At 35.8% G+C, this 13407-nt stretch overlaps 1 protein-coding gene and 1 long non-coding RNA gene across 2 annotated transcripts; both read left to right on the top strand.

The window, feature by feature from the left end:
• The first annotated feature begins 591 nt into the window (after positions 1 to 591).
• On the top strand, positions 592 to 2046 carry LOC108998290. The gene is made up of 2 exons (XR_001997305.2): positions 592 to 924; positions 1810 to 2046. It is a non-coding gene; the product is annotated as an uncharacterized LOC108998290 (long non-coding RNA).
• A 205-nt stretch (positions 2047 to 2251) lies between these two features.
• Positions 2252 to 7190, top strand: LOC108998287 (protein FAR1-RELATED SEQUENCE 5-like). Its single transcript, XM_018974807.2, has 8 exons — positions 2252 to 2631; positions 3183 to 3261; positions 3400 to 3499; positions 3596 to 3688; positions 3767 to 3838; positions 3918 to 6188; positions 6302 to 6439; positions 6922 to 7190. The coding sequence occupies exons 3-6, from the start codon at positions 3437 to 3439 to the stop codon at positions 5304 to 5306; spliced, it is 1617 nt and encodes a 538-aa protein (XP_018830352.2). The 5' UTR covers positions 2252 to 2631; positions 3183 to 3261; positions 3400 to 3436; the 3' UTR covers positions 5307 to 6188; positions 6302 to 6439; positions 6922 to 7190.
• Positions 7191 to 13407: the final 6217 nt, after the last annotated feature.

Genomic DNA, 13407 nt, shown 5'->3' with positions numbered 1-13407 from the left:
ACTTCCTAGCATTGATGGAGTTATACCGACCCATTCCTAATGCTAGCTATCGCCATGCCGCGAGGCTTATTTGCTACATCTCGGGTGTTCTCGCATGTACTTGTCTAGTTTTGATCATCTTCCCTGCCTTTGGATGGGTTATTTTAGCTCTATTCTCTATAAAAATATTACCTGATCCATATCAACAGATTATTGAATTACTCGATGGTATATCCAACAGATTATTCAATATATATGATTCAATCCAACAGTATTTCGATCCAAATAATGTTCAAGCAGAATCAGGCCCTCAAGCAATTAACAATAACTCAATGGAGCAAGAAGATGGCAGTGGCGAGCCAACGGAGCAAGAGGATGGAGGGGTTTGATGCTGTCACGTGTGTGTAGGCTGATGAGTAGGATCTCAAGGCAAGTGGGCCGAGTGGGGGTTCTTGTATTATGAGCCCAAGCATCACGAGTTCAGTCCAATAGTTATTTTAGTTATTGTAATGGCCCGGTTGTTTTGTTTATACAGAAGACTTGTGTTGGAGGCATTGGTTTCCTCGAATTAACCTGATCTCTTATATTTTATTACTTTCATTCACAACAGATGTCTTATTCTATATTAATGCAAGGTTCTTCATCTTTTTCTTCTTAATTTCTACATTGTCTCTATGTGTTTTTGTAACTACGTGATTACCTTACCAGTACTGCTTTAATTTATTCTAGCGTGAGGTGAGACATATTCTGTAATAATTTGCTTTTAATATACTAATGTTGTTTGCTTGAGATGCATTTATTCTGGCAATGTACGAGATGTGATCTCAGTTCGAGATGATTTTCTGGCGGTGTTATTCAAGAGTGTAAGCGCAAGAGGTTCTTCGAAAATAAGAAGGACGAGAAGAAGCGGAGGACGCGGGAGGCCGCTAAGGGCAACAAAAGGAGGTCTCTGCCTTTTCTGTCTCTCTTAATTTATTCTACTTTGGCGTTGTTTCGATTTCTTTTAAAAAAAAAAGGGTCAGGCTTTGTCGAATGTTCAGCTAATCAAGGTCTTGGTTTTATTTCTCTCTATGATGTTCTTATGATTCTTTTCATTAGGTTGCAAATGGTGTTAATAGATTTTCGTCACTTTAGGTTCAATTTGATTGCTATTTGTCGTTAGTTTTTCTAAATCTTGGATTTGTTGGCTTAATATGTGGGATCTGTTGCGTCTTTCGTGGGGTACAAAGTTCATATACATCATTTAGAATGGGGAAAAGTGAAATCTAGCAATCACTATAAATGACATTATGTGGGTAAGGTTTGGGATCTTGAGAAATTCCACTAATTTAGATTTTCTTTTTTATAAGTGACCAGCTCGGAGTTATTTATTATGTGTGATGCTTTGAAAGGTCTCTCTATGACCCTATTTGGGCTGACAAGTTTAAACACGAAATTATAATGCAATAAGCCAATTTAGTTTACCCTGGAGAATTATTGCATGTTGTTAATCAATGTATCTATGTTCAGTGTATATGTTTTTTTTTTTTCTTGATAAGGAGGAAATGTCTGTTTGGATTTGGTTTTGTCTCGAATTTATTTCTCGAGTTATATAGATGGTTTAGTGAATTTTGTTCTGATTAATAGGGTGTTAATCTTTGGCTTTCATAGTCGGCATATAATGTTCACAATTGTGTTGCATATTCTTGTGGGCTCTTTAGACCCTGCAGGATAAATTTTACTAGCCTGTGGTTTAACACCTCACCAACATGCAGTTATATAGAGTTGCTTCTGTTAGATCTCTCTCTTACAATGATTATTTACTGCTCTTTTGTCTCGTTCTATGACCAGGCGCCTCCAATTAAAAACTCCACCAGAGACCAAGCCAAAAGCCACAACAAACAAGAAGGAAGATGATGAGGATAATTGGGATCTGTCTGAAGAGGGAGATATCCCCTATTAACTGCATTCAACGTGCCTTCAATTTAGAAAACTCTTCACCTTTTGAGTGCAAGAAACTCTTGGTCCATGTAAATGGCATGAAGTGAATCCTGTTCTTTGACAGAATGCATTATATCCCTTTTGCATGGTTGTTTATGTATGAGATTTTCATTCTTGCGTCCATCTGAAGGCACTTTATCATGTTAGGTACTTTTAACTATCGCCTATATAGGAGTGCTACCAATGTCAGGAATAAGGAGGGAGACTTCCTTTGGAAAATAATACTTTCTTTTTCCTTTCTCAACTGAAAAATAGAAGGTAAGTTAGTCCTTTATGGTTGAGGCCGCTCTCATTTGACAAAGCGTTAAGGATCAAGCAGCGAGAGATGATATATAATATAATAGAGAAGTACCATACAGCCTCCTTATTTTAACTACACCGCACGAATTTCTGACTTTTTTTTATTTTAATATCTCTTAGTCTTATTCGAAGTCTACATTTCCCACCCCACTCATTTTCTCTCTCCCCCGTTCCCTCCCCTGCCATTTCCCTCCCAGCCCCCACGTCCCTACCCCACCCACCTTGTCATTTCTCCCATCCCCTGCATCGTACAGAAGGCCCCCTCCCCTGCATCAGACGGAAGCCCATACCTTCTCCCTCTCATTTTCCCCCTCCCTGCATTCAGTCGGAAGCTCTTGCCTATACCAGTCCGTGCTAGCTCCTCCCCCACCGGTAAGTTTGATGTATTGTGCTTCATTTAATAACACATTTTCTGTGCATGTCTGAATTTATGGCTCAACAAGTTGTTGCCTTTCTAAGCTTCTCCTCTCTTTCTTTTTTTTTTTTCGTTAATTTATTTCATTTCTTCTAAAGGAAAAGGGAAAAAGGATGCTTTAAAAGGAAAAAAAAAAAAAAAAAACAAAGGAGAAGAAGATTTAGTGGCTTTGCAATTAAGTAGTAATTTTCGACAACATTTTGTTCAGTTTTAATTAGAAAGTATTATTTTGTTCACTGCCCACATTTGTCAAAAAAATCCTAATAGAAACCTTTTAAGCTTGAAAATGTGGTGCTGTGTGTAGAAGACATCAACCACAGGAAACAAGAGTGTTTGAGTACTAATATGTCTAGTGACTGCAATCTCCTATATAGAATGCGTTCTCATCCCTATCAAATTCATTATGGTTGAATCACATGTTTGAAGCTTTGCTATATAGCTAGAAGGCAATAACAACACTAAAAAATTCACTAACCCATAATTTGATGATGTAAAATCTATCTTTTAGGTAGAAGTGACTTGTGTAGAGAGATAAAGATAAAGGGCCAACGTCCTGTACTTTTATGCTCTTGATGATGGCAAATATGGTAAGCCACTTGATAGTTGTTCATTGCCTTGGGCTTTTCTCTTTCTTAAATGTTTGGCCATGCTATTTTGATATCAAATTTTCTCTATGTGGATGTCATTGATTCACTTCTAAGCAATGGTGCTATGGCATTGGTTAGTTGTAAATATTGTAAGGTTAGAGAAGAATATTACAAGATGGAAGGCACAGAGGAAGATAGAATTTCACCCAGGCCATCTACAGTGATTTCACCCATCCAAGTATGATAAACGTTCGTCATTTGGATATATTGTTGTGTCTGTCGTTGTGATCAATATTTCCAAGTACTTAATATATTGTTTATTTGTTTATGATAGGGATATGTTAGTCTCGAAAATCCATACCACCCGGTGTATATGATGCCTCCAAATACGTATCCAAATCAATATTCGTATCATTGGGGTAGCCAGGTAGATGCGTTTTATTTTTGTAAAACTCTTTCCTGTACGTACAATTTTTTTTTTTCCTAACGTCGTGCCTTATTGCAGCATCTGCCAACTATTCCCTACCCTCCGTTGAGTAATCCGGAAGACTTTAGACGATTTCAAGAGACTATCCAGGTACATACATTTTCGATTCATTCAAAAAGTCTTTCCTGTATGTGAAATTCATTTTTTCTAACGTTGTGCTTAATTGCAGCATCCTTCAACTATGTCCTACCCTCCGTCTAGTAATCCAGAGCGATTCCAAGAGACCCCCCAACACCCAGTTCAATCATCAATTGTGCCTGATGAAAGTGAAAAGAATGTTGCAAGTATATCACACATGAATGCTTTGGAGGTGGAAGGGAGTAATGAAGTATCGAACACAGATGAGACTAATGAAGTATTAGAGGCGAAGGGGACTAATGAAGTATCGGATGATGATGATGAACGAGTTGAAGAGCCGAAATCTGGTATGGAGTTTTCCACTGAGAAAGACCTTCTCGCTTATTACAAACGATATGCGAAACAGTCGGGTTTTGGTGTAAAGACGTTTAGGACGAAGAGAGAGGCAGATGGGAGTGCAAAGTATTTGACCATTGGGTGTGCACGTGGCGGCACCTACCATCCTAGCCATAGTAATGTCTCGAGACCACGACCAACAACCAAAACGAATTGTAAAGCGAAGGTAAATGCGAAATTGGTGAATGGGGTATGGGTTTTGACGACAATTCAGATTACTCACAATCATAATACTGTCAGCCCACAGAAATCCAGATTTTTTAGATCTCATAAGTGTTTAGATGAATACAGTCAGAGGATGCTTGACTTGAATGACAGAGCAGGTATTAGAATGAACAAAAATTTCCAAGCACTTGTTGTTGATGCCGATGGTTTTGAGAACCTTGAATTTCAAGAGAAAGATGCTCGGAATTTTATTAATAAAGCCAGACACTTGAGGTTAGGTAAAGGAGGGGGTGAAGCACTTAGTGACTATTTTGAGAGAATGAGTATGATGAATGATGGCTTTGTTTCAGTCATGGACGTGGATGACAAGTTTAGAGTCAGAAATGTGTTCTGGGCTGACACACGAAGTCGAGCGGCGTATGAGTACTTCGGAGATGTTATCACATTTGATACGACGTATTTAACAAATAGGTACAATATGCCTTTCGCTCCCTTTGTTGGTGTAAACCATCATGGGCAGTTTATATTGTTAGGGGCTGGCTTGATTTCCAATGAAGACACAAATACTTTTGTTTGGTTGTTCCGAGCATGGTTGAAGTGCATGAATGGTCAGGCTCCCAAAGCAATTATAACAGACCAAGACCGAGCAATGAAGAGTGCTATTGCGATTGTATTCCCAGACAGTCGCCATAGATATTATCTCTGGCATATAATGCGGAAATTGCCAGAGAAATTGGGATCTCACTCCCAATTCAATGCAGGGTTGAAGTCTGCCATTCAGAATGCTTTATATGATTCACAGAGTTGCACAGAATTTGAGGACAAGTGGGAAAATTACTTCAAAAGTATGACCTTGGGGAGAATGCATGGTTGCAAGGGTTGTACAATGAGAGGGAGTTCTGGGTACCAGTATATTTGAAGAGTGTATTTTGGGCAGGTATGAGCACTACACAACGGTCTGAAAGCATGAATGCATTTTTTGAAGGGTTTGTACATTCTGGTACTACTTTGAAGGAGTTTGTAGATCAATTTGATAATGCTCTGAAGAAGAAGGTGGAGGTCGAAGCGACTGCTGATTTCAATTCCTGCAACCAAATAATCCCATGCGTATCACCACTCCGCATTGAAAAGCAGTTTCAAGCATTGTATACAAATGCTAAGTTTAAGGAAGTCCAAAGAGAGGTGTTGGGAATGATTTTATGTAATTGCATACTTGTTAGCACGCAAGGTTGCATTTCTAACTTCGATGTTTTCGACGAAATTTCCACGGATGACTATGTAAAAAAGGTGACGTACTCAGTTTATTATAATGATGAAGAATGCGACGTTAAATGCACGTGTGCCTTGTTTGAGATGAGAGGGATTATTTGTAGGCATGTATTTAAAGTCTGTCAAACAAAAAAATATTAATGTGTTGCCTGACAAGTATGTCTTGGATCGATGGCGAAAGGACTTAAAGAGAAGATATACACTGGTCAAAAGTAGTTATGATGACTTGCGGAACAATGCAGACGCACAGAGGTATGAGCTCGTGGTTAAGAGATGTTTGAAATTTGCCACGCGTGTATCCCCCAGTGATGAGCATGTAAATGCGTTTTTGCGGTTGTTAGATGAGTTTGAGTTGCAATGTACAGGCTTAACAACCGACGACGGTTTAACCAAGTTGAGAAAGAACATGGTCCCAGAAAAGGGTAAGAAAGTATTAAGCCCCCATGTTGTCAGAGGAAAAGGGAGACCCCCAATGAAGAGAAAGGTAGGGGCTGTGGAGAACGCTATTACGAAGAGAAAGAAGAAACAAGTAGTAAGTTTTTTGCATTAATAGTTTTTTTTTTTTGTATTAATATTATGCTTATTGGACTGGTATGAGATGCCACTTTTGTAAAATGTTGTTTATGTTTTTGTCATGAAATTTAGACATGCAGGAAAATATTCAATGACGAAGAACAATTGCATGCAGGCCTAGAATCTGCCGGGGTTGCTATTGTGGACAATTTTGTTGTTGGAACCCAATATAGTGCTGTCATACAGCCAACACCATCGGGCAATGAGGAGGTAAGATCCTATTCTTACCTAACACAATGATCTTATTCTTAAGTTTAATTCATACATATATAGTAATGGCAGTCGCTGTAATAGAGCTTTTAAATATGCAAGCACAAGTATACTTGCGAATTTGTACAATTATAGAGCATATACATATAATTCACAAAGGAAGAAGTGTAATTACTTAATTTGGACTTGATTAGATTGGAATTATAGTCATCTTTAAAAAAAAAAGAATCTAAAATAAAAGAACATGTTGAAATATCCTTAAAAATTAGAATAACAGGACAAATTGAAATATTAGATAAATCTAACAATTTGGTTTTAATATTAATCCCCTTGGATTTCTTATTTGACTATTTAACATGAATCATAACAAAAGTCAACTATTTGTTCTTTATTTAAATAAAAAGATCTAGTTATAATATTGATCCCCTTGGGGTGCTATTATATTGTGTTATTAATTGATGATTATATTGTGTTGTTTACAGAAATGTGCTGGTACTGATCATGTATAACCGAAGACATGAATGCAAGTTTGATGTGTCATTACATGGAGGATGTACTGGTTTTTGAGTCTTTTTTTGTTGGGAAGTTTGTACCAATGTTTTGGTTGTGCATTTCTGGGGGAGTTGGTACCATTGTATAGATGATGGTTTGGTTGTGAATATTTGGAGTGTTGTGGGGAAAAAAAAAGCCTCAAACTCCATATTGTGTAGATGATTTTTTGTTGTGAATGGAAGGGCCTGAACTTTGTATAATTTGTTAGTGCATAGTTTATGTCCTCCTTTTAATCCCTTTTCAGATTTGATGGCTTTCAAATTATGCTTATCTATTGTGGGCGTTGAAATTGGGCATGATTGGATGTTACCAGTTTTAAAGTTCTATCACTTGTTTGTGATATTTTGATATTCTCTTATCTCTCTTTCAAAAGATACTTAAATTAAATTCATCTATGTAGAAGAAACTTGTCTGAAAGGTCTGCATCTCTGACTTCAAAATTTCATGTCCATTTGATTGTCAATAAGATAGGCAAAAAATAGATAATCTGAAATCTGAAGAAATGGATTGGATGTCGTATGACTTGAAAGCTATCATTCTTCTAACATAATATCAACCAAAACCTGAAGAGATTTTCTACTAATTACATATTGTTGGGGTAACTTTTGTACATTAATTTGGCATAAATGGGGAGACCATTTTACGAAGCCCCTTTTTTCATACAACGCATGCTATTCCAAGACTTCAACTAGCCAAAGTTGCTTCCATGTGGAAATCTCATTCTCATTCTTAAGCTTTCTGATTCCTCCATAAAACCCATCTACCTCATTCCCCTCTTCCCTGTAGTCTTTCCAGTTGATAATTGTAGGTCTCCACTGCGAACCAGGGGAGTAAAAGTTAAATTCCAGCACTATAATATCTGTGGCAAATATTGAAGGTTGTGATTAGCATTGCAAACTGATTCGGCCTCGTTACATGTCAAAAGATCACAACAAACTGAGGCAATTTAGGTAAAAGAGATAAGGACCTATGTAACTCTCTTAGCTTTTTCTGAAATTTATAGAGAATTTTAATGGCCATTCGAACACAGTAGAGAAATCAAAATTTTGTATTCTATTGCCATGCCCTTTCAAAACACCCTTATAGCCTAATGAATCACAGGTGCAAAAGCATGGACCCAAATAATCCTTAGGCATAAGTTGGTAAGGTTAAAACAACTGAAACTGGGACCAAGTATATAAATAAGTTTTTTTATATCAGAAGTCGAATGGTTACAAAATGGGTTCACTTGCTCACTTGCCCAAAAAATATTTTGCCTACTTAAAGTGAACTCATTTGTTTTAACATGTAAAATTACAGCACTTCGTCAGATAGCAAGTAACAAGCACAAATTACAGCACCTTGTTAGACATATGTTATGACATTTTGTGTTAAAATGCGTACCAATTCATCCATCATCCAAGATTACTTGAAGAGTTTTTTCAAAAGAAACTAGTCGAATGGTTTGCTGTTTGTCGCCCTAAACTCAAGAAAAAATTATTTTCAAGAAAAAATCCTAGTTGTTTATTTGTGCAAACACTTAACCTCAATAAATCACAAACCACATAAATTTTACAGATCATAATATTAAAAAAAAATCTAAAAAATAATGCGCTGCCAGATCAAAAACGCTGATTTTGTAATTTGATATGGAAATTAGTATCTGGCAGCGCATTATTTTGTAATCCAAGCGCTTGATCTCGTCTCTTTGGTTAATGAGTTGTAAGGAATCATTTATATTATTAATGTACTTAATACTTATATAAGAGCTGCATGCCATCAATGGATATGTTTCATTCTTCTTTCTCATACATAAGAGGACACTGGTGGATCTCAAAATTAACCGAGATGGTTCTTAACTTTGCACGACTATCTATATGTGCATTGGAAGATGATTGGTGCCTGGGGCCAAAAACTTCGGTGGCAACTTCTATTCCTCTTTAAAATATGATCTTTACTGCTAAAAAAATTAAACGGATATTTAGGAAAAGTTATTTTTAGCCCAACCGGTCTTATTTAAGGCACTTCTTTTTCTTCTAATTTAAGGTTGAGTTTATTCTGAGTGAGAAAGAAGTCTCTCTATTCGTCCACCACGTTGGCCTGCATCATATCATGTGAAAATATACATTTATTAAAAACGTAATTATTATTATTATTTTTTTGTTGTGAAAATAAATATATAATTTACCTACAAATTTTGTATAATTTCAATTATACAAGTATTTAAAAATGAAGATCAACCGTCTCCTGGGGATTCAATCATTCAACTCAAACCACTAAGATATGGGCCCCCTTCTTGTGGCTAGATTTTGGCCATCCGATCCGATTGTAGTCCTACCGCACCATTCGATCTGGAGGGAAGATCTTTCTTTCTTCTTCTTCTTTTTAAATTGATTTATATATTTTTTAAACTCTTATTTTGTAAAATTTACTTAATTAAAAAAAATATATATATTTTTTGAATTAAATAATGATTTTTCGTGGGGCAGTCTAAGACTTCCGCGTGTTTCCCCCACTTGACCGTGGTGAAAGAAAAGCTAAGAAAACTCCTCCACTTGAGCATAGCACAAGATATTATTTGAAAACTTGGGAATTTTTTAGATTTAGGCCTGTTTTGTTTGGTAAAGCCAAGTCATCTCGTAATATCTCAATATCCAAATATTACTTACATAAAAAAAAGTTTTAATCTCAAAATTTTTATTTAATCATTACATAATATTATATTATAACATCTTAACAAAATATTAAAACAATTAAAAATACAAAATACAAGAAAAAATTCAACTTTTCCAAATACTAAAATAAAAATAATATTAAAAATAATATTATAACAATATTTTAATTTTATAACATTTTCATTCAATTTTTTCTCTCTCATTTTTCAAAACTCCATAAAACATATTAGTTCAAATATTTCATTACTATTCATAAATCATTTCACCACTATTCACAAATCATCTCATCTCATCTCACTATCCAAACGAGATAATAGAGATAAATTCTTGAATAAATTTTTTTAAAATAAATTTTGCATTAGAGTTCGTAAAAATAAATAGATTGAGTTGAAAATTTGATTAAAATTATTTTTTTTAGCATTTTTAAAATTTTATTAATTTTTGTGTTTAATATATATTGAATGAAAAGTTGAAATAAAATTTGTTTTTGAGATTTATATTATCTTTAGAATGAAATTATGAGAAAAATGAAAAATTTTCCAAAAATATTTTATTATCAAAGAAGGCCTCAAGTCTTGGGTAAGGCAAAACAGATGAAGCATTTGATCAAACATTCCTCAAGAGTATGTGTGATTCTTTGCTTGATTAAAATCACAACTATTCCTGTTTTTTCTCCTATATTATATTGAATTCCAATGCTAAGTTAGAAATGTTACGCGATTGTTAAATTACTTATTGCCTCTAAACTTAAAATAAGTTGGAATATGTAAATTTAATTATCTATTCGCTCTACCGAAAATGAAACTTTCTCTTAATTAGTAGACTTAACATATAGAATATTTAATTTAAATTAGTGTGAAATGTAATTCCAATAATCAAATTTAAAATATCTATTATGATATTCTATTAAATCACTAATTGTTTTAAAATTTTAAATTAGCGAGGAGAGATTAAATTAATTATTTAGTTTATATTCTCATAGTCTCGCATTAACATCTTGTGGTAATCAAAAAGAGTTTTACTACTTGCAAATTTGTTGTGACAATATACTATTTGTTGTGATGCACATTATAGTTAAAAAATAGAATAATGTTATGAGAATATGATACTTTTCATTATCTTTGAATTATTTCTTATTTTTCTTAAAAAATATAGAAAAATATTGATAGACAATGTCATCTCATCATGATATGATGTAATATTATTTTTCGTATAAAAAAAAGGTTAAAACATCATTACTTTTTTATTAAGGTGGAATCAACATTAATAGTGTGTTAGGCGAGCTAGGGCACATCCAAGATTCCTATCGTCCATGTGGCACTAATGGAGGTGGTCTTGAAATGATTTAGTTTATATGCTAATACAATCTATAAGACTATATGTTCAATATTGACTCGAAGAATTACATTTATTTGGCTGCCAAAGACAAAAATAATAGAGGAATTGAAAGGAAAATGCACGTGCATATATAGGGGTGTTTGATCAATTTGATGGTGGAAACTAGTGAACATTTTATAGTCTTTGCTTTTTGTTTGCAGTGATGAGCAAGGAGGATTCCTTGGTCTATCCATCCAGTTCCTACTCACCATCCAAACTCTCATCCAAGTGTTGGTGAACCTTCTTCAAGTACAGAATCAAAATTCAGCGTCCTCTCCATTCGAGACACACTGCACAATCATGTCTCTTTTTATTGGAGCTATGTCTGTTTACTTCCTAGCATTGATGGAGTTATACGAACCCATTCCTAATGCTAGCTATCGCCATGCCGCAAGACTTATTTGCTACATCTCGGGTGTTTCTGCATGTACTTGTCTAATATTGATTATCTTCCCTGCCTTTGGATGAGTTATTTTAGCTCTATTCTCCATAAGAATAATACCCGATCTATATCAACAGATTATTGAATTACTCAAAGGTATATCCGACATATTATTCAATATATATGATTCAATCCAGCAGTATTTCAATCCAAATAATGTTCAAGCAGAATCAGGCCGTTCAGCAATTAACGGTAACTCAATGGAGCAAGAAGAGGATGGAGGGGTTTGATGCTGCCACGTGTGTGCTGGCTGATGAGCAGGATCTCAAGACAAGTGGGCCGAGTTGGGGTTCTAGTATTATGAGCCCAAGCATCACGAGTTCAGTCCAATAGTTATTTTATGTTTGTTGGTCCAATAATTACGATAAGTTCAATAGTTGTTGAGTAAGTAAACTTTATCTGGTAAACGGTCTTCAGTATTGAGTACGTGGGACTACTTTTATAGTTCCATTATGGCCCGGTTGTTTTGTTAATACAGAAGACTTTTGTTGGAGTACTTGGTTTCCTCGAATTAACCTTCTATATTAATGCAAGGTTCTTCATCTTTTTCTTCTTAATTTCTTCGTTGTATCTGTGTTTTTTGGTAACTACATGACTACTAGTACTGCTTTAATTTATTCTACCGTGAGGTGAGACATATTCTATAATAATTTGCTTTTAATATACTTCTGTTGCTTGCTTGAGACATATTTATTCTGGCTGTGTACGAGATGCGATCTCAATTCGAGATGATTTTCTGGCCATACGTATTTGTTTGGCAGATGAAGTAAAATTTATTTCATGTCATAACATGAAATTAAAGAAGATGATGTTATGAGGTGGCTTGAATCAGATGGAACAGTGCATGTGTCGTAGGTTCGCTCGAGCGAAGGTTCACTTGGCTCGAGCGAAGTAAGTCAGAGAGTGTTCGCTCGACCCTCGCTCGACACCCAGCTCGAGCGAGATCAAGTCAGAGAGTTTCGAGAACTTCGCTCAACCCTCGCTCGACATGCCGCTCGAGCGAAATCAAGTCAGAGAGTGTTCGCTCGACCCTCGCTCGACACCCAGCTCGAGCGAGATCAAGTCAGAAAGTTTCGAGAGCTTCGCTCGACCCTCGCTCGAGTGTTAGCTCGAGCGAAGTACAGAAAACCTGCGTTCGCTCGACACTCGCTCGAGTGTTCGCTCGAGCCAATGTTCACAGAAGTGAACATTTCTGTTCCTATAAATATCAAACGGCGCCCACTTCTCCCACAACTTCAGAAAATCACTTTTTGTCTTGTTTTTAGTGTTTTCTTGAGAGAGAAGTTATAGAGTGAGTTTTGAGAGATAACTTCCTTGTGAAGTTTTGTTGTATTCATCTGTACTCCATCTTTGTTGATAGTGAAATCTCCGATACCGACCCCACCAGTGGACGTAGGCTCATTTTGAGTCGAACCACTTAATTCTTGGTGTTCTTTCTGTGTGATTGTCATCTTTTCTTTCGTTTAGTTCCGCTACTTTACTTCGAGTTAGTCTTAGATCTACAGTTATTCCCAACAAACTGGTATCAGAGCTTGGCTCAAACAGATCTGGAGGGATGGCTATGGCTAAGTTCGAAGTGGAGAAATTTGACGGTCAGAACAGTTTCAGTTTATGGCGCATCAAGATGAAGGCTTTACTGCGACAACAGGGCTTGTCAAAAGTATTAGAGGTGTCGATATCCGAAGATTCTCCGGCTCCTTCGAAAGAAGAAGAAGAAAAGGTACACAGTGCTATCCTTTTGTCACTATCTGATGGAGTATTAAGAGAGGTTGCTGACGAGGAGACTGCAACTGGTCTCTGGTCGGCACTTGAGAATCTATACATGAAAAGATCTCTCACAAACCGTTTGTATTTGAAACAACGGTTATACACTCTAAAAATGAAGGAAGGTACTCTTATTACTGAACACCTAGATGAATTTAACAAAATCATTATGGATCTTA

This window comes from Juglans regia, chromosome 10 (assembly GCF_001411555.2).
Source record: "Juglans regia cultivar Chandler chromosome 10, Walnut 2.0, whole genome shotgun sequence".
NCBI classification, from domain to species: Eukaryota; Viridiplantae; Streptophyta; class Magnoliopsida; order Fagales; family Juglandaceae; genus Juglans; species Juglans regia.
Note: the sequence above shows the minus strand (reverse complement) of the source record. Positions and strands in the feature narration are given on the sequence as shown.

Coding starts and splice junctions, on each gene's coding strand:
- LOC108998287 (XM_018974807.2), top strand. CDS start 3,437: ATGGAAGGCACAGAGGAAGATAGAATTTCACCCAGGCCATCTACAGTG. Junction 3,689..3,766: donor CGTATCATTGGGGTAGCCAG/GTAGATGCGTTT, acceptor GCCTTATTGCAG/CATCTGCCAACTATTCCCTA. Junction 3,839..3,917: donor GATTTCAAGAGACTATCCAG/GTACATACATTT, acceptor GCTTAATTGCAG/CATCCTTCAACTATGTCCTA.